At 44.8% G+C, this 27310-nt stretch overlaps 1 protein-coding gene across 3 annotated transcripts in view; it reads left to right on the top strand.

Moving 5' to 3' along the window:
• Positions 1–27310, top strand: part of mapkbp1 (mitogen-activated protein kinase binding protein 1) — a 71164-nt gene that overhangs the window by 16623 nt on the left and 27231 nt on the right. For all 3 annotated transcript variants that reach the window (XM_080784698.1, XM_080784700.1, XM_080784699.1), the window contains exons 3-11: positions 6889–6951; positions 9234–9291; positions 12255–12425; positions 12616–12750; positions 12896–13078; positions 18997–19157; positions 21292–21502; positions 26218–26352; positions 26966–27171. In XM_080784698.1, the coding sequence (XP_080640824.1) occupies positions 6889–6951; positions 9234–9291; positions 12255–12425; positions 12616–12750; positions 12896–13078; positions 18997–19157; positions 21292–21502; positions 26218–26352; positions 26966–27171 (1323 nt within the window). The remainder of the gene's footprint in view (positions 1–6888; positions 6952–9233; positions 9292–12254; positions 12426–12615; positions 12751–12895; positions 13079–18996; positions 19158–21291; positions 21503–26217; positions 26353–26965; positions 27172–27310) is intronic.

Consider the following 27310-nt stretch of genomic DNA (forward strand, 5'->3'; position numbering starts at 1 on the left):
TGTTCCATTCATCCATGGGTTGTCTCTCTCTCTCTCTCTCTCTCTCTCTCTCTCTCTCTCTCTCTCTCAGCTGTCTTTTCTACACTGTCTTTCCTACACCATCCCGTGAGGGCGGCTGTGGCTTAGGAGGTAGAGCAGGTTGTCCAATGATCCCTGGGTCGGCGGTTCGAATCCCGGCTCCTCCTAGTGTCCACATGTCGTAGTGTCCTTGGGCAAGACACTGTACCCTACATTGTTGGTCGGTGTGAGCTCGCCACCATTGGTGTGTGAATGTGGGAAGTGAGGACGCTGGCGGTGACTGTTCGCCGCTTGACCTCCCAATGTATGAATGAATGAACCATTGTAAAGCGCTTTGAGCACTTGGGAAAACGCTATAAAATGAAATTCATTAATTAATTGTTCATTATCTCATTAGTGCTACTGTCCTAATCTTTCTCCATGTCAGCTTCCCTACTATCTGTCTCTCCGACACTGTCTCATCTGTCCTCCTGTCTCTCGCTCTCTCTCTCTCTCTCTCTCTCTCTCCGTTTTTAACTTGTGTTCCAGTCAGTAAATGTAGAAATTATAGAGTTCCATTGTTATCTCTGCCAGGCGAAGGTTGGGTGAGCGAGAGAGTATGTTGTGTGTGTGTGTGTGTGTGTGTGTGTGTGTGTGTGGGGGGGGGGGTTCCAGAGCTAATCTTGCAAATTGCTGTTTGACGCCAAACATTTTTACATTTTTATGCACGCTTCTAGTAGGCCAGGGAAGACACGATAGGCTCAGAGTACTATAGGCTCTCTGCACAGTACCCGCTTTTCTGTTTCTGTGTCTGGAAAACAAGTATGCCTATTGCCTACAGTAATGGAGTGGCCTCTAAGTACTGTTCATAGGTACAGAAGTATCTATTAACTATAACTAACTCAACAAAAGCAATGTAATAAGTGAAGGTGAACTGCAGCTGCACATACCAGGAATTCCAGTTACTTTCAACGCCTCTGTAGCCTACTAAAAGAGAATGGCCTCCCTGCTGCTAATAGACCCACAGATATTCCAACAGGAGACACAAGTTGTGTTTTAACAGTGGTTCTCAAAATGTGCAGATATACAAGCTATCTTTTTAAAGATTTTACATAAATCTTGAAAGTGTTTGAAAATGTTGCTTATTTTTTTATTTATTAATACAAATGTTCTCTTCTGGGGGTCCCTGGCACAAAACATTTTCAGATGGGTGGGGTGGTGTGTGTGTGGGGGGGGGGGGGCTACGTATCATTTTGGGGGTTCTTTGGCACGAAAGAAGTTTGATAACCTGAGAGGGAGGATGACTGATTTAAGCAGTCACACCTGGCCTGAGTCAAACTAGAACTGGACTGCACCTGTTGTGCATGGACTTGATCAAGGCACAACAGGTTAAATCAGTCATCTGCACAAACACTCGGTAGAGAGCCTCTGTCCGGACCATAGACTGTAAAAAATATGGACAAAGCGTTCTCCGGGTCTAACATGAACGTAAAATGAAGCCTGTCAGTCCTTGTATTGTAAGTCGCCATCTTTCTAGATCCGTTTTGGCCCAGCTGGCCATTGGCTGGCCCAGACAACGAGGCGGGACTTCCCCCCCTTCTTCTCCGTTGGTTTTTATTTTGACTCGAGTGGGAGGGGAATCCCGATCATAGACTGTAACGGTAGCGACGCCCCTCAGAACATACGCAATTTTATGGTCATTTTTTAAATAAATGGGGCCATAATTTTCCAAAAATAATATTATGACATTAGAAATGAGACTTTAAACTAGTGACTGGAAGCAGAAAGTATTCATGACCATGTTTATTAAGGTAATACAGTCTAGGTGAAGTTGGGCCCAAATACATGGACTTCTATGGGGCTATGGGTTTTTCTGGGTCCAATGACAGCGCCACAACAGGCCATTATATGAACTTTCAGGAAATCCCGATTTCCTCAGTGGCTTCACAAAATATCTGTCTGACTGCCCCCCTGGTCCGGACAGTAGAGAGCCATCTGCTATCCTGTTTAAAAGTATTATTGTGATGCTTTCAAATTGTTATGCCCTGGCTTAAGAGGAATAAAACAGCCTCCTTGAGAACAACTGCCTGTGTCGTGTCCTTCCGTGCCCTGGGTTGTGACCCACTTGGTCACACTCTGATTTAGAAGACATTTGTTAGAATCTGCCTCAGGCAAGCAACGTCTGGCGGGAGGCACCTTTTTCTTTCTAGTTGAATGAAACAGAACAGAACAGAACAGCTACAAACTGGGTCAGTGGGGCTGTCTGTCTGTTTCTCAGGTGTCTCCCCCCGACCCCCCGACAGTGTGGAAGGAAGGCACACCCACACTTTCACCACAAGGACATTTTCTTGCAGCTATGGGACTTACAATTACACCATATTGGACTGACATGCACAAGGACACTTATTATTATTATTATTATTTTGCACCAGTGGATGCACACAACACATCAACAAGCATCATATTAGCATTTTGCAGATACTTTATGAAAGGACCGCAAATTAAATAAGCAGCTGGCTTCTTGCGTTTTATCCTTTTGATGATTATGTGGCAATGTACGTATTTTACACATCGTATTTTACACATATTTTACACATTGTATTTTACAAAATGGCAAAAGTAGCAGTAGAAGTAGATAATACAAGATCTTAACTGGCACTTGCAGATCTTCTACTTTTGATGCTTTGGTATGATCAAGTAGGCCGTTAAGTTACGAAAAAACACAAAGTTAGAATATGGAGATAAGGGGTTTCTGCCCGACAGCAACAATAATATTAATATCAATATAGAGGTCACAGTCAAAGTGGTTGTAGAAGCGAGGGATGAGAGAGGCAGAGGGAGAGAGAGAGAGAGAATATACATGGGAAGGACACATGGAGGGAGTAAAACATGCATGGTGATAGAGAGAGTGAGCACGTGACTCAGAGAACAGCAGAGGAGGTATAGAAAGAAAGAAAGAGACAGAGAGATGATGGACCACTCCCCTTTTACTGCAGACCCCCAAAACCCCTTCTCTCTCTCTCTCTCTCTCTCTGTGCTGCATTGCAGTCTGTGTGTCCTTTAGGTACAGCGAGTACCTGACTACATGCATGTTCTTCTACACAGCTGGCTACTGCATACTGCAGTGTGTGTGTGTGTGTGTGTGTGTGCGTGTGTGAGAGAGACAGAGTGCATGTGTGTGTTAGTTTCTAACAGGCCACGTTTTGTATAGAATGTTAGACATTACACCAGTTAATTGGGCATATATGTTTAATTGGGGACAGAAATTGCTGTCCCCAATTAGATTAGACTGTTTTGTTAAGTTAAGGTATACAGGGTTAATGTTAGACATGCATCTTATCAAGGCAGAAACCTCTTATCTCTAAGTTTAGGGCCAAGGGGTGTGGATGGAATGAACGGAAGTCTGTACGGTACATTGTCTCCCCAGAAGTATCTGACTGAGCACAGTGAGCAGAGAAAGACTGGTTGTACTGGGAATGCCTGAAAGGACAATATTTGACAAACAAAGGAAGAGGAAGGAATGCACACCAATGTTGTGTGAAGTCGCTGACTACGGAAGTATGATTAAAGAGAAAAGAGATGTCGCACAGCTCGTAGCCATAGCTCACAATCCCAAAAATATGTTTTAATGTATGCAAACCAATGTTTCAACTACATAGTTCTTCTTCAGGGTTTAGAGTAGACTATCTTCATCCATGTTGGTGGCATACTATACAAGCTGTTCAACTTCTTGTTTTAATCTGGAAGGGACAATATTTGGCTTATAAACTGATATCGCTTTGTTTGTGTGTGTGTGTGTGTGTGAGGGCAAGTTGATATCTGCAAAACTGATACAGCAATGTTTGCATTTTAAATAGCGGTTATGGGTGATATGACATGGCTGCAGTGCTGGGGATGGTAGAGGCTGACCAGGACTAAGTGCTGTCTTAGAAGCAAACGCTCAAGGAACAAAACTACCTTCACACAAAGACAAAAGCAACATGGGTTTAATGAATCTAGTCACAGCATGGTGTGTTAAAGATACAATGCATAAGTTCTATGTCTGTTATCTCCCTCTCCTGTCACAGAGTTAATTGCGATGCAATGGAAGAGTAGTATAGAGAGATCACTCATGATGTTTGGTTGTTTGTGTGTAGTATTCTGGTGGGTTGTAATGTTGTGTGTTGTAAGGCTGTTGGCAATTAACCAAAAATACATAGAAACCGAGATGTAGAACCGCTAACCGACTTAATCTTGCTCATGTAGGTTAATCAATTCATTTAGAAGCACGTTTTTTTTAATCGACACCAAACAATTCTAATTGATGTTTGTATATAGTCTGATTAACCATTTATAGTACGCTGTGTGTTATACAGTACTTTGTGGAACATGATCTTGTAGATAGGCTATCTTTTGTTTTTTTATGGAGGGACAGACAGTAGGCTGACAAATGGGGAGAGAGATGGGGGGATGACATGCAGTAAAGGCCGTCGGGAATAGGCTTTCTTTATTAACAATTCTATTTTTATATATTTTTTTATAATTGTTAAGTAATTTTGTAATCGAGGCAAAGGTTTGAAATCGTGATTTTGAAATATCAAATCTTCAGGCCTCAGTGTGTTATGTTGTGTTTGTATATGTTGTGCTGTGAGTGTGATGTGTAATGTGGTGTTAGTGTTGTGTTGTTTTACAAGGTGTCCTGCTGTATTGCTGACTGTTGTGGCATAATTGGCTGCTGACGGCTTCGCTGTGTGTGTGCGTGCGTGTGTGCATGCGTGCGTGCGGTATCATTTTATTAATTCCACAGGGAGGAAATTCAGGTTTTAAGAAGTAAAATAATTTAAAAAAAAGTTTTAGCAAAATCTAGCTCATGCAAACTTAACCTTAAAAAAAGTAAACATAACAAAGCTTAGGAATTAACGTCTGCGGTGTATGGAAATGTGGGTGTACTATTTATTTGTTGTCTTGAATGAATGAACAGAACAATTTCCCCGGATGAAAATGGACTTCTAATCTAATGATATCTAAGGAATTGTGTTCAAGCTTGCGATGGTTAAATAAATATGGAAAATGTAAGACCTGGAGAAGTGCTCTCTTGGTGCTGCATGGAGAGAGAACCTCTTGGTTCTCAAAAGTGGAGGGACCCTCAGATGTCCTTGAGGGGTTCCTTACATCTCTGAAACTCACTCCCGAGTCATGGGAGACTTTGAAATTAAAAAGTTTGAGAACCACTGATATGGAGTGTGCCAGATTTCCTTACTCCGCCTCCACCCACTCTGAAACACGAGCACAAGTTCAGACGACACACAACCCCAGGGTTGTCACATAAGACATGACCAACAATAAATACATCGTAGAGGAGGGGACAGGAGGGACTGTCCCTCTGTCACACAGCTCATCATAGACGGGATGGGAGCGGTTGACCCTTTGTCACCGGCGCTCTCTCATACTCGTGCCTCAGGAAAATAAGGAACCCTGAGGCACTGGAGGAGGTTGACAAGCCGCGGAGGCCGGTCGAGAGTCTCTCCACCAGAATAAAAGCGTGTTTCGCAATATCATTATGACTTGAATCAATTATGTTTGCTTTGCATGCTTCACACATTGCAAGCTTTGCAGAATGAGGCAATTTATGTACTACACGACGACGCAATCTCTCCAGAGTGTATATGAAATACATTTTCCCTGCCAGCCAGAATGCCATATGGTCTCCATAATTTACTCAATAAAGATTGACTATACATTTACTCACATTTAGTTGTACTGGGTTCCTGTAGCAGTTTAATAAACTGCAAATGCAGTCCTGGTGAGTGAGTCACTGACATTTGGCCATAATTCTAAATAATACATTTAAATATTTTTCGGTGTATATAACCATTAATCACTTTCTCTATTCTCAACATGTCAACATTATAGGTGAAATATTTCACACACACAATGTTTTTCAAAAAATCTGAAAATAGCAGTTAACTCAAAATGCAGGGCTCGAGGCTAACCTGACAGGAGGCCATGAAGAGATGTGATTACATTATTATGTGATTTGATTGTGATTTGTGCAAACGGTGCACAAACTCAAAGCACAAGACCAGACCACTGCACAAGGTGCGTTGTGTTGTGAGCTTATAGATATATTCACTATTTGTCATACGACCGCGTATTAGGACTTAATTGATATACTTGACGAGAACCAGTTAAATTAGCATGATAGCATCCCTATACTTATGGCGCTCACAGCTGTGCGAGTGTGCCTTTTGTGTTACAGGATGTTTGACAAATAGAGACATGAGTTTTGTGTGCGCACGCACTCACGCACGCACACACACACACACACACACACACACACACACACACACACACACACACACACACACACAGTGACATCATATACACACACTTCTTTGACATCAAAGAAGTGTGTGTATATGATGTCACTGTGTGTGATGTGTGATGTGAAGTGTTGTGTTACTCTGCAGGAAGTGCCTGTGGTCTGAAGTTCTTTTACTTCTGGATCGTCTGTCATCTACCGTGGTTGATATGAAATGTGAACCCTGGTTATCGGTTTCACACAGCACACTGTACTTACTACTTCTGTTTGTCTGTCATTTTTAACTCATTTTGACCTGAGATCAGATTCTAAAAATGTCTTCTACATCCTGACAGTTTTCTGAAAAAGCTATGTTTCTATGTCCGTCGTTCTATAATTTGATGCCTGTTTATTTCTGATAAAGTATAAGAGTATAATACATTCCAGTAAGACGCCCTGATCCACTGAGTGTGTAATTGATATCAAAGTCAAATATGTTTGGTTTGTTCTAAAGTGTAAGTTTGTTTGCTCGTTTTTTTTGTTTACAATTAATTTAAATAGTAATGAGGTGTGTGTGTGTGTGTGTGTGTGTGTGTGTGCGCGCTCTCCAGGTGTGTGGTGGTGTTGCTGAACCCCAAGAAGAACAAACAACATCACATCCTCAACAACTGCAGGTAACAACCAATCACATGCCACACTGCCTACAATCAACAGCCAATCACGTCACCGTGACCTTTGTCGGATAAAGGTCATCTAGGACCATCATGTATAGTTTACCACTACAAAACGGTATAACGTTAATTCCCACTAGAAAACAGTACTTAGCTTTAATAACCACTAGAACACAGTACGTTGGTAAGCTTTGCCAACCCATGTGGTCCATAGGGCAGGAGCCTATCTCCTGTTTCTGTAGCGTTAGACCGAAGTACACCTGTGGACCATTATGTATACATAAATACACCCCCCGGACATGATCCTGGTATGTCACAGGGACATACCCCCAATCCAACCCTTAGTGAGTGCCAAGCAGGGAGGCATTGGGTCCCAATTCTGTAGTCATTGGTATGACCCGCCCAATCTCATATCAGGGCGGACACTCTTAACCACAAGGCCACTGAGCCGGTCTATAAAACAGTATCTATCGTAATGACCATTATAAAATGGTGAAATGATATATAAACATTAATAGCTACTTTAAAACGGTATTTAACGTCAATAGCCACTATCAAACAGTGGACTTTCATATGTTTATGATGCATAAATCATATCAACCTTCAAGTTCATCTACCTAAAAAAAAAATCATATTTCTGCTCCAGCTTCAGAAGTGCATTGGATATCTGGGTTCCATGATCGTATTTCACCCAGCAGTGCCTCCGTAGCTGTTGTTCCAACTCTAGCATGACTTCACTGAGTGCAAGCCTTATTATCTCTCTATAGTGAGACATGTCCAGACTCCAGAGCCTTTTATGAATACAAGAAAAGGGTCTCTTTCTGATGATGACATCTTGCCTCTGCGTGACGGGAGCTCAATCCTCCACAAAAGAAATGCCCTCAGGGCGCTGTTTTTGTTTGCTTGCATGGGTGGATAGATTAGGTGCTCTGAAATATGGAACGACATGGCGCTCACACTGTCACACATGTCCAGAGCGTTTTATATAAAGAAGAATAGGTACAGTAGGCCTATTCTAATTTCATCTTGCGGGCTCAACCCATACGGTTCTGAAAATGAAATCACGTTGGTATTTTGTTGAATATCGATGTATTACAGTTCAAAGTAGCGCTATGGGACGATATGTCTTCACCTCAACATCACGATTATGTCAAACATATGCCTCGATTGCGATTAATGAACGATTATTAAAAAGATTTTAATAATAAATATGAAAATAGCCGACAAACTCACAATGCAACACGTTGTGAGCTTATAGATCGGGCTTGTCATATATGGCTTAAGTAGTTAATCAGACTAATCGATTTAGAAACAATGATGCATACAAAATAAAATGATGATAATCTGCTTATTATGTGTTATCGCAGCGGTTATTGGTTCCACATGTCCGTTTCAGTTTATTTTGGGTTAACTGCCCAGCCCTAGTTCAAAGTTAACCACATGAACCCCACCAGCCCGCCCCCCCACCACACACACACACACACACACACACACACACACACACACTGCCCCAAGACCATGTGTTGAACAAAGCCAAGGACACAGGCTCATGCTCACAATGTGTTTACACTAGCTGCTGTCAGCCTGGTGAGTAAGTATCACAGGTCACTGTGCAGTTTGTGCATGCTTCTGCATGCTCACAATATGTTGACATTAGCTGCCTAGGAGTAAGAGCTCAGAGTAGCACACAGATCCATCAGGCACCTTAAGCACATAAACCCTCTATACTTAGTGAAACAGACCGGAGTTGCAACTGTACTTACAACTTTTTGAGGGGCAATGCCTGGCTTTCCGAAATTATGTCATGTGGCAGCCAAGTCTATGGACTTTGAATGTTTGTTTAGAGCCTAATTATAATTCCACGTCGCCAACCAAGTCTATGGATGTTAATGTTTGTTTTAGGGTAGCAAATGATGTTGTGTGGCAGCCACAGTGTGTTTTTTCCACTCTACACTAGCAGATCTACAAGCTCACAGCGGTATCATTTTGTGCTGCGTTATGAGCTTGTAGATCTGCTAGTTTTTATATGTGAATGTTCCCCTCATAATAAGGGATGCTGGGGTTCAAGTGATTAAGCACTAGGACAATGGTCCAAAGGGTTTCTCTTCTCTTGTAGTGTATATAAATAGTTGGCATGGTTTCACAGTGCCCCTGGCTGAGCAGCCACTGAACCTCTAACCGCCGGGTAGCCTAGGATGGCTGGAAAGGAGAGGATGAATTCGGGGTCAATGTCTCTTCTTTCTGTCTCTCTCTCTCTCTCTCTCTCTCTCTCTCTCTCTCTTCAGGAAAACCATCACAACTCTAGCCTTCTCTCCAGATGGGAAGTACATAGTTACAGGCGAGGTGAGACTGTACGCACGCACGCACGGGTCGCACGCACACGTTGTCTCTGCATAATTGTTTATACACCACATACAGTATCACCAAAGGTCAGTGGTTACCCTTTCAAATGAATGTTTCTAATTGATACCCATTTGGCGAAAATAGCAAGCTCACCTACATATAGATGTAAACAGGGAGGGGGCTACATACAGATTATAGACCCTGTTGATACTCTCCATTCACTGAAGCAAAGAGAACTAATTACAGACACTGATTAGAAAGGGTATCCATTGGCTGTTGGTCAGATGTGTGTCTGTTAGAGAAATGCACTGTGTGTGTGTGTGTGTGGGGGGGTGTGTGTGTGTGTGTGTGTGTGTGTGTGTGCGAAGCCCTCCTTAGTCCTTATGTAATGTTTATATAGCTAACATGAGCGCCACACAAACTGCACATAAAGCTGCTGGTGAAATGTCACTATTTCTGATTCTCTTTCCCTGTCACACACACACACACACACACACACACACACACACACACACACGTCTGTGCGCTCAGTTTCCATTGCAGCTGTGTACCACATCCAGTTGTGTAATGGTCTGAAACAGGTTGAAACACAGAGGCCAGTTCATCAGAAGGATCACTGGTTCCCTGGCACAGCACCAGTGTTCTTTATGTTTCCCCTTTAGCAAATGTTCCTTCTCCAGAACATGTCTAATAAAACCAGCTCCTACTCTTTGCCTTTAACATCACAGCTCTTTAAAACGCACGCACGCACGCACGCACGCACGCACGCACACACGCAGTCACACATTCCTGTAAAAGTTAATGGCCCGGACTGGGCTGGTGGTCCAGCCTGGCAGTGTGTCGTGGGCTCGGGTCCCGATCCCGACAGCCTTTTCTGCGTGTTCTCCCTCCTGTTTCTCAACCGGTTTCATCTTTCAATAATGGCCAATGTCCATTTTGGACTGAGGCCAATTCTAAAAAGGCCTTTTAAATCCTGACCTAAAGTTTCTGAAAAGCTTCAAATATTTATATAGCAGCATAACATTTTCATCAAAAAGTTGAACCACAGGGCACCTTCCTGTTGTTCCCAAGGCATACAGTAGAAGTCTATGTAGAAGAGCCTGGCCCCATGAAGTGAACAGAGTTGTCGTAACTCTGTCTTACTCTATGTCTCTGGTCCTGCCATTCCTGTGTCTGTATTCACTGTCAAAATAAAGCAATACATAATCAATACACACATATAGACACTACACACTACACTATATGTGTAGTGTTGAGGTAGAATGACATTTGAAGAGTCTAGTTGAAGAAGAGGAGACAAGAGGGAGCAGAGAGAGTTGTGACAGAAGGTACCCAGCATGACCTCCTGGACCGTCTGGACCAGTGATACTTACCAAATGTCCAACTCATTTCTGGTCCCACTAGGAAAAAGGCCTTCCTCTGAGGGAGGTCTGTACAGGGGACAGCAGGTGACTATGTGGTCGGCAGTCTGCTCAAGCTCCCCCAGACTTTCATGCCGCGCTGTCTGCCAAGCCCCACTTCTTCGTAGACGATTTGAAGCAGCCCAGTACGCAGGCGGTTCAGCAGGGTTCACTGCCGCCATGGCAGATCCCCTCCTTCAGCGCGGTCTCCCGGGTCCCGGATGTAGTGGTAGAACCTCAATTGCTCTTTTGAGAATAAATAAAGATACAGTACATGTGTACAGTGGTCCCGGATGTAGTGGTAGATACAGTCTGGGAGTTGGGAACGGATTTATTAACACAGATGATTTCACTGCGCAGAGGAAACAACGGACCTGGGACTACAGGTACTGAGATACGAGGAGAACATCAGTGGACTCTCCCATTGTGTTACATCACGTTCTGTAAGGACCGAGGAGACAGTTTGTAACACCAAGAAAATCGCTTCCTCAGCAACTTCGCCTGGATCAATGGGGACGTGTTGAAGAGGAAGAAGAGGTCTTCATGGCGGAGCGTGGAGGGAACACTGAGGAGGACACGGCTGCTCAGAAGGAGCTGAAGATGGCAGTTGGCGGTGACCAAGGGCAGTCTGGAGGTTAGGCTACAGGCCAACAGCATCAGCTCAACATTGAAGGCACTTCTGTTGGCCCCCATGAGCTCAGCAGAGCAGCCTGCACCCCCCCCACCCTCCAGCACCAGTGTGCCAATGTCCATATGTTCATTTATTTACTCTTAATAGACATACTGTAGGGATATTTTGGTTAATAAGATGTCTTCTATATGTGGGGATTTCCTAGATTTAAAGGACTATGTAAAAATGGAGATATGTTTTGCCAAAGGGACTTTCGTTGTAGCAGATTTTATTTGTCAAGCTTGGGAAAGAAGACAGAGTACTCTGTATACATCTGAGGTGTAATATAATGAATTATGTGATGTAAACATGCTGTAAAATGCATAAATTATGTAATGTAAAACATTCTGTAATTGCAAATGTGAAATGGTGTCTTATAAACCCATGAGGGTTGGGCACAAGATGTGCATGACACCAAAATAAATAAACAATATTTATTCATAGACTGTACATACATGTATATTTCATTCATTCATTCATTCATTCATTCATTCATTCATTCCTTCATCACGGATGGGTGGATTTCCCATTGCAGAAATGCAATTTATCTTGTTTTGTGTTTTATTGTTACTCTTACCTGAACTTTTCCTGTGTTTCAACCTGGTTGCTATGACACATGCATTTCCCTCTGGTGATCAATAAATATCTGATCTTAAGTCTGTCTGCCTATTGGTTAATCTGTCTGTCTTTCTGTCTGTCTGGCTGAGGCCACAGAACCAAATCAAACCAAATCAAACCATACTACACTAGTTGAAATAGTAGGTAGTAGTGTGGTTTTTGTATATAGAATTGTATAGGTACGTATATACATTTTATGTTACTGTAATAACAGTATGTGTGTGCAGCATATGACACATTGTTCATTCTCTCCTGTCCCTCTCTGTCTCTTGCAGAGTGGTCACATGCCTGCTGTGCGCGTGTGGGAGGTGACTGAGCGTGTTCAGGTGGCAGAGCTACTGGAACACAAGTATGGCATCGCCTGCGTGTCCTTCTCCCCCAACAGTAAATACATCATCAGCGTGGGATACCAGCACGACATGATGGTCAACGTCTGGTACTGGAAGGTAACGCCGAATGACTGTTTACACTGACTGACTGACAGAACAGCCACAGACCATGTTAGTTAGGCTAGCGAGTACTGCTCTGTTCTCAGCTGTTGAATGGAATCGAGCTGGTTGTTAATTCATTTTTTCCTGTATGTGTGTGTGTGTGTGTGTGTGTGTGTGTGTGCGCGCGTGCGGTGTGTGTTTGTAGAAGAACGTGGTGGTAGCAGCCAATAAGGTGTCCAGCAAGGTGACGGCCGTTTCCTTCTCCGATGACTCCTCCTACTTCGTCACCGCCGGCAACCGTCACGTCAAGTTCTGGTACCTGGATACCAAGACCTCCAAGGTTAAACACACACACACACACACACACACACACACACACACAGAACAAGACTACCTTTATCCCTGCACCACCCAGATGCAGTTGAAATCACAACAAATTAAATATCTTGTTCTGTTCTCTCTCTTTCTCTCTCTCTCTCTCTCAGTTGAATGCTACAGTTCCTCTGTTGGGCCGCTCCGGCCTGTTGGGGGAGCTCCGGAACAACTTCTTCAGCGACGTGGCGTGTGGGCGTGGCCGACACGCTAGCTCCACCTTCTGCATCACGTCGTCCGGCCTCCTCTGCGAGTTCAACGACCGACGCCTCCTGGACAAATGGGTGGAGCTACGGGTAAAGCCAGTCATCCAATTGGAAATTAACTTGAATCAAGCGCAATGCATACTTCCTTCCGACGTCAGGGTTCTGACAGGCTTTTACAACCTTTCAGAATAAAAGTTCAAATGTCGGAAGGAGCATGTATTTTTCAGCTTGAGTTAATATTGACGAATCAGTTATATCGTCGTTGTTGGGCAGAAGAAACCTCTTATCTCCATATTCTATCTTTTTTCAATGCCCTACTTGATCACACTACAGTGTCACAGAAATGCATCAAAAGTAGCAGATCCACTCGAAGCGTGCCGCAAAGTGACATGTTTTGACCTTGTAGATCTGCTACTTTTGCTATTTTAGAATTTCAATCCTGAAAGGTAACATTTTTGGACATAGGAAGTTTCCAACTTTCCACCCGACAGACGATATCCTAATCATTATTATTTCGTTGATATTGGTGGTTGAGTCAGTTTGCTGCTGCTTTGGGAAATTAAATTTCAAAGTTTGAGTTAATTCACTCAGTTTCCAGCACTGACATCAATGGAACATGAATGGATAATACTACTGCATGTAGCTGGATTCTATGAATGCACACATTATATTCCTCAGTGTTCATTTAAAGGTAGGGTAAGCGATACAAAAATTGTTAAAAGGTTAAAGCATTATATTCGGATAGTAATCTTTGTTACTAATTCCTTGCTGTGTTTGTTCAGTAAACTTTGTTCATTTTCTGGTGGGTTGCGAATTTCATCCAATCAGGAGAGACTATAGTAATTTATCAGCTTCAGGTTTATGGTGTTCCAGTTCCAATTTTGTCTGCTCATTTATTTGTGTCATCACAATTTCACTTGTTAATCCTGTATGAGTCCTCTGCCCAGATTCGATAAAATTGGTATCCCGACCTTAACATTTATTTTCTGTTTACTAAAGAGAAGGAGAGACGGGGATCTCCTGTTACTGGGCAAAGACTCTTATGCAACGACTACTATCAGAATATAGAGCTATTTAACACTTAATTTACCAAATACTTAATATCACCTACCCCACTTTTTATTACTGAGGAATTGTACTGTGAATTGAACCTTGCCCTCCCCGTTCTAATGTGAGTACCTCTGTTCCCTGCTTCTGTGTTCCTCCCAGAAACTCGACCACATCACAGTAAGTCAGTCAGAACAACAGCATCTCAAACATCTCATCTAGACTCAGTCAATTCAGCAACGCAAACTTTAATATTTAAATCGTTGTCATGACATGAGATGAGGTGAGATAAGACAGAGATGATCGAACTGGGAATTTGTAAATGCGAGTTTATGCAACTAGCGTTGGATAAATGTTGCCGGTGTATGTCTTTAGTTTGTATATCACACATTTAATCTAATAATTCTTCAACTTGAGGGGACACCTCCAGTAAGTCATACTAGGCCTGTCCCCTTGGAGTTGAATAATCGATTAATCCGTTGGTTTGGTCGTAGTCAACCAATATTTTGTTATAGATTGATAGTTTCATGTTGGTGTTTACACATTTGCAGATGAAATCAACCAATCCATTAGTCGATGCATCATTATGACTATTTGTCGACAAAGAATGTCTTTACCCCAAGTATTATTTAGTCACTAAGACGTAAACTGACCAACGCAAATGTTTAACATGTTGGGTTCCTCATGTTGACAGTTTGTCATATATATGAGCACTTTAGCTTTGAGCTGGTCAGCTAAGTACTGTCATATCAGTTATATGCCCTAGGGCAGGTATGGCAATCATACCTCCCACCCCCTACATGTAATGTAGTCACTTCAGCAAAGGCTGAAACAAAGGGTCATTTTAGATGAGTCTTATGTGTAATCTCTGTTCCAAATGACACATACATGATTAAAACCAGTTTCTGAACTGACTGACTCCTTCGTCATCTCACCAGTCGACCTCGCACCTCATTGGATAGTTTCACAGTGCACCGCCTCAACCACAACCTTCACCATTTAGTCAAATACCGTTGCTGTCGGTCAGAAACCTCTTATCTCCATATTCAAACTTTTTGTGTTTTTTTTAATACTACACACAAAAGTAGCGAAAGTAGCAGATCCACAAGCTCGAAACTCATTATGAGCTTGAGGATCTGCTACTTTTCCTTTTTTTAAACGTTTTATCCTGACAAGTAATAGTTTTAGACATAATGAGGTTTCCACCCGACAGACGGTATTCACATGACTTAGGAATGTGTTCGTATTTAGTCTTTAGTCCTTTAGAAAAAAAGGTTTTGTCTATATTTTGAGGTTCAGGTTTTCTGCTCATGTAAAACATTTTAAGATGAGAATTGGATGTGAACCCGGGTTTCCTACACTTTTGCTTGCTGGGGAGAATCGTCTATGTTTGACCTTCAAGGTCAAAATGTGTGTCAAACCAGATCTAGGATTGTGTTATCGATGGTCTTTAGCTGTAAAAGTTTCACACTAAAGCTTTAAGTTGAGATGTAAGTGTGTCTGTGTGGTGTGGTCCTGTATTGTTGTGTTGTGGTTTTAAAACGGGGTCTAGGCCGGTCCGGGAGGACATTTGAACAGAATTATATTGTACTGTAGGTGAAATGTAGAACGCACAGCTAGGGGGTCAAAGTTCAAGGAGCTGACTTGAGTGGGTGGAGTCACGGAGAGATGGAATGAAGGCTGTGTGTGTGTGTGTGTGTGTGTGTGTGTCTGTGTGTGTGTGTGTGTGCATGTGTGCGTGTGCATGTGTGCGTGCTGCGTCAGTGGAGGTGGACCGACTGGCAGACAGAACAATGAACAATCAGCCGTTATAACAGAGAGAGAGAGAGGGAGTAGAGAGCAGTGAATGAAACAGAGAAGTCAGGGAAAGCGGGGGAGTTGACAAACAATCAGAGGAGGACAGAGAGACAATGAGAGGATGATGGAGAGAAAGGAACGAGATTTGCTCTGTTTAAAGTGATTATCAACTTCATCAGAACTGCTTTAACTCAATTACAGCGCGCGCACACACACACACACACACACACACACACACACACACACACACACACACACACACACATGGACATATGGAGACACACACACAGTGTGTGTGTGTCTCCATATGACCATGTGTGTGACACACATGGTCATATGGAGACACACGCATACAGTACATAAATACACACACACACACACACACACACACACACACACACACACACACACACACACACACACAAAACACATTTAATCGATTCATATTATTTCATATATTCTCAATCCATTGAGGACATAGAACCTACTTCCTCCCCCTCCAACACTCCCTGCTGACGGGTCACATGCTCCCCCAGCTCATAGCAGTACGCTCAGTGACCTCCCCGCCCGGCTTCCCTCCCCTGACTGTCTTCGTATAGATGCTCTACAAAGCTGGTTTTCGAAAATAAGAACTCAGGGTTAGTTCCACCTCCTGCATGAGCAAGGCCCAAATTAGGTTCTTATTTTTGAGTGGTTACGCACCGTCTCCTATGCACAGCTATATGTGTCCATATGTATGTCCGTATGAGTACGGCTATGTCTGTATGGAGTATGGATTTATTTATTTTTTCAAGGTCAATAACTGTGCTTGACTCCAAAGCCACCGCTCACTCCACATTGGTGTGGTTTTAAACCGAGTCGTAGCATGTGGAAACAAATCCATAACCTGTGAAATACGTTTTTAACGCCATAGTTTCACTTAGCTCGAAAACAGCCACTTCTGAACACTTTCTGAGCCTGCGAAGGGCTCTTTGAACCTGAAAGGCTCTCTAGACGTTTCAAGTTAAATCTTCAGTGTCTGAACATTTGAACAATAGCAGAGGAAGTCGTATAGCTCAATACAGCAGTTATCTTGTTGTGGCAACTTGTGGGTGTTTTGGATTTTATCCAACTACTGTTCCGTCTGCAATTCTAACCACAGCAGTTGGAAAAATATGATGAGGCTAATTTATACTGGGTACTAAATACTGAATACTTGGCATGCTTGCCTGCTGTTCCAGTATGAACCTGTCTGCCTGTTCTTGTTGTTCTGGTACGGTTTGCCAGATGTTATCAGAGTGAACATCCATGGTTGAGGTTACTGGTGTCCCTCGGGGTCTTCTCCCTACTCCTCTGGGTGTACAGGGGTCTGCATGTTGTTGGTAGCTCAGTTCAGGTGACGTGTGGAGCTTTTCAGTCGTGTTTTGAGAATCTTCCATACCAGCCAGTGATGCAGATTGCAGAAACTCTCTGGCCTCTTTTCCACCAAAATAACTTTTGTTTCCACCAGGCCGAAGGCATGGGGAGAGAGTATGTTTTGCACTCCGTCCGTATGTGTGTGTCTGTCCGGCCGTCCGTCTGTTACCCACTAATCTGACGGTTATAGCGCCACCATGAGGCCGATTTCTGCAAAACACATTGTTTATGTTAGTTGCACAGATTTCATCCAAATCTGTAGTCATGTGATCAAGACGAGTGTTGGATTTCTCAGATTCTACACTAAGATTGCCTTCCAAAGTTTTCAGGAGTGGCCCGTTTTGTACAAAATGCTGCACATCCTGCTCATCCAGAATTCTATCCTCAGAGATGCTATGAGTGATCTGGCTCTGCATTTCCTCAACAAAATGAAGACAATTGTTGGAAAAAACAAACAAACCAAAAAACATGTTTATATTATTTAAAACTGGTTCCCTTCTAGAGTCTTGGAAGTAGTAGGAACCTTCACGGTTTGCGTTTTCATCAGTTTTAAGCAGAACCATTGTAGTTGGGGCAGAATAGCTGAGTTTTTTTTTTTAATAATGATTTTTCGCTTGCTTTTGCCATTGTTTATATCACCTCTCTATCTTCCAACCTGTAGAATAGTGACAAGCCCACTTTGGTTCCAGTTCCCATCCTTTTCAGTGAAAAAACTGAACTGGTTCAAAATTAGGCAGGACCTCAGCAAAATGTGTTAATAAAGCGTCACAATAAATTATTTTATATTTTGGCAAAAAAATAAAATAATCACACATTGTCAGATGAGGGGGTCCTCGGCCAAATACATATCAATTTGGGCGTCTGCGGTGCAAAAAGTTTTGAGAACCACTGGTCTGGTGTAGACTAGAGTGTGGGGCAGTGAGGAGGTGATGGGGTGAGCTTTGACAAGCTGCTCGAAGCACTTCATAGTGGCTGGCATTAAGTCGTTCAGACGGAGAGGTGTTGTTTTCTGTGGGACAATGGTGGTATTTTGGGACCATGCAGAGACTTTGGAGCAGGGAGAGCCTGCAGCTCTCTGCCAGCTGGTGCGGGCAGCTGAGCACGTCTTGGGGACTTGGCGGGGGATGTCTTCTGCCTGGGCCAGGCGCCCTGACTTTTCTAATCCCTTTGAAGGTTTTACACACAGCCATCAGTCTTTTGGGGGCTGTAAGTAGCTATGCCGACCCAGAAAAACAACTTAAGTAGCAGACTTGAAAATCAGGTGCACACACAGAAATGTCTATTGTTTTTTACCCCAGCATCACTTTTCTGGGGGTAAATTTTGCCACAAAAATAGCAGATCTACAACCTTGTGAGCTTGCTATTTTTTGGCGAAGAGGATTGGTGTAGATTGTAGAGTACAGTTAAAATTCAGTTTTTTTTAGGAATAGTGTTTAATGGTTTTATTGATATCAACATACCGGTAATCCAATTTTACCACAGACCCGGTGTTTCAGCTGCAGCCTCTAACAGGGTAACTTGATGAAGGCTGTAATCACCGCTGCTCAGTTTCCAGTCTCAAACACAACTTCAAAACGTGTGTGAAATCAGATTGATGGAAATGCCACCTACCCACCCATCCCTCTCTCTATCTCCTTCCTCTTGGTCTGTCTTTCTCTCTCTCTACATGCATGCATATACAGTACATCCCTCCCTTTCTCCCTTTGTCTGTCTGTCTGTCTACCCCCCACCACCGCCAGTCTAAAAGCTGTGTGTCTGTCCTCTCTCAGACGCGCCAGGCCACCAGTCTGTGTGTCACAGAGGAGTGCATATTCTGTGGCTGTGCTGATGGGATCATCCGAGCGTTCAGTCCATCCAACCTGCACTTCATCTGCAGTCTGCCCCGACCTCACAGCCTGGGCACCGACATCTCTACGCTGACAGAACCTGGGTGGGTTGGCACGCACGCACTCACAGACAGACAGACAGACAGACAGACAGACAGACAGACACCTTTATTTGTCCTCAACTACTGAAAATCACAAATTAACTATGCTTCTCCATTTAGTCACTTTGCAGGGCAGACTACAATTGAGCAGTTGTCTACTTGAAAAATGCCTGGTTATATAAAAGCTAAAGAATACTCAGTCTCATACACATTCTGTAGATGTGCACACATACATACTGTACATAGGGACAGGCACACATACCCACACATATGCAAATTCACAGATATACACAGATAGACAGACACTTTCATTCATACAAAAATATTGTCAGAGGGGGTGGGGTGTGTGTGTGTGTGTGTGTGTGTGTGTGTGTGTGTGTGTGTGTGTGTCCATGTGTAAACAGCTCATCCTCTGTCCGCCTCCTCTCTGTGGGCAGGAGGAGAGCAGAGAGGAAGTGGGAGGCGGTCGGGGTGAAAGTTCACAGACTGAATCAACACAAATGAGAGACCACTCAGTTAAACGGATTCAAAGCGCCGATCTGGAACTAATTTGAATGAATAAAACATTATTTTAATGTTAATTATACATTATAACTAGGACAGTGGATGGAGGAGGTCGACATGCTCTCTTCCATTGAGACATTTACTGTACACCCTGGTTCCCAACCACCGGTACACAGACCGGTGCTGGTCCGTGGGACATGTCCCACTGGTACACAGACCGGTACTGGTCCGTGGGACATGTCCCACTGGTACACAGACCGGTGCTGGTCCGTGGGACATGTCCCACTGGTACACAGACCGGTGCTGGTCCGTGGGACATGTCCCACTGGTACACAGACCGGTGCTGGTCCGTGGGACATGTCCCACTGGTACACAGACCGGTGCTGGTCCGTGGGACATGTCCCACTGGTACACAGACCGGTGCTGGTCCGTGGGACATGTCCCACTGGTACACAGGCCGGTGCTGGTCCGTGGGACATGTCCCACTGGTACACAGACCGGTGCTGGTCCGTGGGACATGTCCCACTGGTACACAGACCGGTACTGGTCCGTGGGACATGTCCCACTGGTACACAGACCGGTGCTGGTCCGTGGGACATGTCCCACTGGTACACAGACCGGTGCTGCTCCGTGGGACATGTCCCACTGGTACACAGACCGGTGCTGGTCCATGGGACCACTTTGGTCCATGGGTCAAAGTGGTTTTCAAAGTGGGTTCGGGGACCCCCAGGGGGTCCTTGACGGGGTCCCCGGGAAAATGAGTTAAAATAGCATCGATGTCGCCTCACAGCTAGAAGGTATTGGGGTCGATTCCCACTGGGGACGCTGTGGGTGCTGGGGGCGTGTTCCCTCCTCTGCGTCATCAGTGCCCATACCCGAGGTGGGGTTGGCGAAAGGGCCTTTCTGTGTGGAGTTTGCATGTTCTCCCCGTGTCTCCTATAGGGTAGGTACCCTCACAAAAATATGCAGCAATCCTGGTCTCTAAAAATGCCTCCCCCTAGCCGGGGCGCCTGATGGAGGGGAAAGGAACTGGTCGGAATAACGTGCAGCTTGGACTACTCATGCATAGAAGGAGGCATGAGGTCAGTCCGCTGCCCCCCCAGGTTGGCAGAGGAAGTGTAGCGCCCAGGATTACATTAGATAATTTGCACTGGGTGAAAAAAACTGGGTTGCAAAATCGTGGAATAAAAACTATTAAAAAAAGGGGGAAAATAGCATCGATATCAGTTCTACCACTTTAACGCTATGATAAATTGGCTATTTGAAAATAGCCGATCTACAAGTCCACTATAGATCTGCAATTTAAAAATAATCTTGAAACATTTTGGACAAATCGCAATACTTTTGAAACATTTAACAAAACTAATCGTGTATGGGTTCCCTGGCACAAAGCCTTTTCAGATGGGGGTCGGCGAAGATAGCCGATCTAGAATCTCAAAACATGTTGAGCTTGTAGTGGAAACCCTCATTTGTCTTTTCTACTTTTCAGTGACACTGTTGTCTGACAAAGTAGGCCGTTCATTTACGGGGAAAAATAAACATAAAGTTAAAATGAGGGAGATAAGAGGTTTCTGCCTGACGGCAATGATATGGATATTAAACTAATCTCTTTCGCCTCTCCCCCCAAACACAGGCACCTTTTCTCCGCCCACAGAGGGGCGGGGACAGAAGAGGACGGGCGTGGCTACCCGGACACGGTGGCGGTGACCTTTGACCCGAGCAGCGGCTGGCTGTCGTGCGTGTACAACGACCACAGTGTGTATGTGTGGGACGTACGGGAGCCCAGGAGGACCAAGAAGGTGTTCTCTGCTCTGTTCCACTCCGCCTGCGTCTGGAGTCTGGAGGTAACGCACACACAATTTACATTATTTCAACATCTTGTATCCCAACCTTCTGAAATAGAGTAAAATTTAATTTTGGGACATCAGTTTTGTTCCCGAGTTCTAATCATAAATTGAATAATTGAGGTGCTTTTATTAGATGACAACAAATTGTTATTCTTAATGCAAAATGAGTGAAGATAGCTAAATTACAGTTTTTTTCCCCTAATTGATTAAATCAATTTGTTTGATTCACTGTTTCACCTCTAACACACACACACACACACACACACACACACTGCGTTGTTCATGGCTGTCCATCGATTTCAGTGATGCTGTTGCTCCTCCAGAAATAGGTCATTGTGGGGGATTGTGTGTGTGTGTGCCATTGCTTGTAACTGTGCAGGCCAGCCCAGGCCAGTAGGCAGACCATCCTGGTTTGTCACATGAGGACACATGTAATCTGCACACATGAGAGCGAGAGGTGGGCCCCTGCCTGCAGCTCACTTTTAATCCTCTCTGTGGCCTTGTCCTGGAACACGGCTCATCACCTAGACGTTTTTTTTGTCTGAAATTATTTATTGGGAATAAGCTTTTGGGTGGTGCAGTGCTAATGTGCCCACCACCATGGAGGTTGTGGTCTCGGGTGGTGCAGTGCTAATGTGCCCACCACCATGGAGGTTGTGGTCTCGGGTGGTGCAGTGCTAATGTGCCCACCACCACCATGGAGGTTGTGGTCTCGGGTGGTGTAGTGCTAATGTGCCCACCACCATGGAGGTTGTGGTCTCGGGTGGTGCAGTGCTAATGTGCCCACCACCATGGAGGTTGTGGTCTCGGGTGGTGTAGTGCTAATGTACCCACCACCATGGAGGTTGTGGTCTCGGGTGGTGCAGTGCTAATGTGCCCACCACCATGGAGGTTGTGGTCTCGGGTGGTGCAGTGCTAATGTGCCCACCACCATGGAGGTTGTGGTCTCGGGTGGTGTAGTGCTAATGTACCCACCACCACCACCATGGAGGTTGTGGTCTCGGATGGTGCAGTGCTAATGTACCCACCACCACCATGGAGGTTGTGGTCTCGGGTGGTGCAGTGCTAATGTACCCACCACCACCATGGAGGTTGTGGTCTCGGATGGTGCAGTGCTAATGTACCCACCACCATGGAGGTTGTGGTCTCGGATGGTGCAGTGCTAATGTACCCACCACCATGGAGGTTGTGGTCTCGGGTGGTGCAGTGCTAATGTGCCCACCACCATGGAGGTTGTGGTCTCGGGTGGTGCAGTGCTAATGTGCCCACCACCATGGAGGTTGTGGTCTCGGGTGGTGCAGTGCTAATGTGCCTACCACCACCATGGAGGTTGTGGTCTCGGGTGGTGCAGTGCTAATGTACCCACCACCACCATGGAGGTTGTGGTCTCGGGTGGTGCAGTGCTAATGTACCCACCACCATGGAGGTTGTGGTCTCGGGTGGTGCAGTGCTAATGTGCCCACCACCATGGAGGTTGTGGTCTCGGGTGGTGCAGTGCTAATGTGCCCACCACCATGGAGGTTGTGGTCTCGGGTGGTGCAGTGCTAATGTGCCCACCACCATGGAGGTTGTGGTCTCGGGTGGTGCAGTGCTAATGTGCCTACCACCACCATGGAGGTTGTGGTCTCGGGTGGTGCAGTGCTAATGTACCCACCACCACCATGGAGGTTGTGGTCTCGGGTGGTGCAGTGCTAATGTACCCACCACCACCATGGAGGTTGTGGTCTCGGATGGTGCAGTGCTAATGTACCCACCACCATGGAGGTTGTGGTCTCGGATGGTGCAGTGCTAATGTGCCCACCACCATGGAGGTTGTGGTCTCGGGTGGTGCAGTGCTAATGTACCCACCACCACCATGGAGGTTGTGGTCTCGGGTGGTGCAGTGCTAATGTACCCACCACCACCATGGAGGTTGTGGTCTCGGGTGGTGCAGTGCTAACGTCGCTGCCCACCACCATGGAGGTTGTGGTCTCGGGTGGTGCAGTGCTAATGTACCCGTCAGAGGAGAGCGTTGGGTGGGAGGAGTAGGGAGAAAGCTTGAGGTCCTCCCGGTGGGGGCTCCTCGCTGGGGAGGGTTTTTCTTTTTTTTTTTAAATCAGCCATTGTTTTCAAGGGGAAATTTCAAAATTCACTTCATACATTAAGTATTTATTATTTAACCGACAATTCAAACGACATCAATCGGGCAAAAAGAAAAAAAAACAACAACATCCTCAGCCTCCCTGGGAAACCAGCATGTATACCTGGTCACTGCACTGTACACGCTACGCTGACACAGTCACACCTCTTTGCTGGCGGATCTCGTGTTAAGAATGCCATAACCAACACATGAACACGCAGAACCACAACCTGACATGCCTGTATAGTAATACTATGTTAACCCCATTAAGGTCCGAGGCGGATTCTACATAATTCCATCCAAATCAGCACTTTTTCGTGCCTTGTATTTGGCGACACGAAGTGACTGAGCGCTGTGAGCCTGTATATCTGCTATTTTGGAGAAGCACTGTTCTAAATCCTAAGAGTTTTCTGAAAAACGTATGTTTCTAAATATATAGCTAAAGTGTAAAATGACACGGATGCCTCTACTACGGAGGTCACCGTAGTAGAGGTCTTAATTAGCATGACGTGACCTCTAACCTTGTTTTTAAGGCTGTATGGGATTTAAGTCCTGGGATCAGATGTTTATCAACAATGTTATTGATTGCTGATTATCCCGAAACCTGCTTCTGATTTGTGACCTGATTCACACAATACTGTAACTTGGGAAGGGTTCTTTAGGGGAGGGGCCGAGGGGGCTACCCAGTGGAAGAGCCTGGGAGCCTGGGTCATTTTAAGCGTTTAACAAAGTCTTGGTTCATGGAAAAGTTTCCAGAGTAATTTCATGGTTTTTGTCCTTCGTGTTTTGATGCCTTTTGATTTGTCCATCCATTCCTCCATCTTCAACCGCATATGTGTAGTCGGGTCGCGGGGGCAACAGCTCCAGCAGAGAGCTCCAGACTTCCCCGCTCCAGAGCAACATTAGTAACTTGATCCTGGGGGATCCCGAGGCGTTCCAAGGCCAGTTTGGAGATATAGGCCCTCATTTATCAACCGTGCGTACGCCAAAATATGGGTGCACGCCGAAATTGCCGACATTTTTGACATTTACCATTTCCGCCAACGCTTGAAATTGAACGTGACAACGTGCAAAATCCACGTTTGCTCCTCAGCTGGCGTACGCATTTTTTTCTTTTCTTACACAAGCGGAGCAGCATTGTCTGAACTGCTGACACTGTCACAGGCATCTAAACATATGTTTTCACTCCTAAAATGTTAATATAAAACGGTATGTGTATGTAAAAAACAAAAGAGAGATTTCCAACTTTACAAGTAATTAAAATCGCGCAATTAAAAACAATATAACATGTTTACAATGTATTAGTTTGTGCTTAATCAAACACTTGTTATGCGAGCGCACTTGTGAGATGATTTTGGAGCGCATGCGGACGCGGTGATGCGGCATATGCGATTATGATATTATTATTTTTTTAAAGGCATGAATGGACTGCACGCCTTTATTTCCAAGTGACAATGACAAGCATACAATACAGCTTGCCTATTTGTAGTAAGTACTAGCAGGCTATAGGCGTAAGGGGCTTAATCATTCACCATTTATAAGTGCTTAGACAGTTTTGACAGTTCAGATAAAAGCGAGATCATTTTCGGGGGTCGGGAGGACGGGACCGCGGCGTGCGTCGCCAACACATACCAGCGCAAGCGGCAAGCCTTCATCCATATGTTTATGATTCGTTCATCAATGATCAAATCACTACATAAACGTTGATTGTGAGCTGCCTTGACGACATGATAGCCTATCTCTCATGCAGGCATGTCACCCACAGGACTTTAATATCACAGCAGTGCGCAGTATCACGCCTTCGCCGTGCACTGCGCACGAATGGGTAAAATTAATATAGGCCAGCCTACAAACTAATTCCATTCATGGCGATGCGATGTCGATGTGTCATGTATATGCGTGCATGCGTGGACATGGCAGCAAAGCAAGCGAGGTGAGAGGAAAACAGACAGGGTAGGCCTACAACTTTATTTAATTCATGCAGGTGTTCGTTCTTTATTTAACAAGACACCAGTGGGCTTGCAAGTTGCGTGTGCTTCTGCGTGTGTGTGTGTGTGTGTGTGTGTGTGTGTGTGTGAGAGAGGTGCGTGAGGCGGGCAAGGCACGGGAGAAACCTTTTTTCCATGGTTTCCATGGTTCCCACAGGTCGTAAACATGTGTTCAGTCGCAAAAACGAGGGCGAGGCTTGATTTCATAGGGCGTGCCAGATAGATTTCAGCCGTCACATTTATTAACGTCAGAACGAAATTAAGGAAGGATCAGCTGTTTGCGATCACTTTATAAATGCCGTGGCGACGTGGGTGTACTACGAAACCTGCACTCGAATCTGTGGCAGATTTTACACTCGATTGATAAATGAGGGCCATAATCCCGCCGTCTGGTCCTTGGCCTGTTCGGGGGTCTCCTTCTAGTGGATTTGTGACACTTTTTAACTACCATTAACCAGCACTTTTATCTCCTGTGAGCGCCTGGTTGTATCGTTTTCCAAGTCCTGGACTTTATTGTGTGGTATGTTCCATTGGTCATAACTTGTGTTGTTACTGTTCAAATAAACTAAACACAATGAGGCTAATGTAACTCCTCCTCCTCTCAGGTGTATCCAGAAGGAGGAGGCGGTCAGTCGGCCCCTCCCCCAGGCTCCTTCCTCACCTGTTCATCAGACAACACCATCAGACTGTGGAACACAGACGCTCACAGCACAGCGCTGTGTCGCAACATAATTAGCCATGTAAGACACGCACGCACACACACACACAAGAACACCCACGCACTTGCTCACTCACTCACACACGTTTGTATTACTATACTTGTGAAGGACGTCAACAGTTTCAGACGGCAATTTGACGAATGCAATTTAGAGAACTGAATTGGCCGTATTAACCCCAACCTTTAAGCAAAAAATGTCAGGCATTACTTAGAACACAAACCCCTAAACCTAAACGCTAGTCTAAATGCTTAATCCTAAACCTAATTTAAATCTGAATATTTGTCTAATTCTAAGCTTGAAAATGCCTTTTCAACCATAAAACGACAATTTCTCTTGTGAGGACCAAGGCAATGGTCATCACATGGTCAGATGGCCTATATCTCACTCTGCTATACTAGCCCATTTTGGGCGGGAACCCCTTTTGGTGTTAGCATTATGTTATGCTTTAGCTATTGAAAAATAGCAGATATACAAGCTCATAGCTTTTTCAGAAAACTGTCAGGATGTAGAAGACATTTTTAGAATCTGATCTCAGGTCAGAATGGGCTAGTGGTTAAGTATAGTAATACACGCACTTACTCGCGCACACACACACACGCATGTACATAAACGCATGATCTGTCTCTCTCACCAGGACCTACAGAAGATCATCTACGTTGACAACAACCTCTCAGGTCTGCTGGACGCAGAGTGTGTCGGCGCCGCCAACCCCTCGGAGAAGGGGTCGGGGACGGGGCAGGAAGGGGGCGGGACCTCGGACACGAGGGCGGGGATCCGAACCCTGAAGGTCAGCCCCGACGGGCGACACCTGGCCTCCGGAGACCGCATGGGAATACTGAGGTAGAGGAGAGGAAGAGCACTTCATCATTTAACCATAATATACTGAGGAGGAGAGGAAGAGCACTTCATCATTTAACCATAATATACTGAGGAGGAGAGGAGGAGCACTTCATCATTTAACCATAATATACTGAGGTAG

This window comes from Protomyctophum bolini (genome assembly GCF_963924005.1).
Source record: "Protomyctophum bolini genome assembly, chromosome: 15".
NCBI classification, from domain to species: Eukaryota; Metazoa; Chordata; class Actinopteri; order Myctophiformes; family Myctophidae; genus Protomyctophum; species Protomyctophum bolini.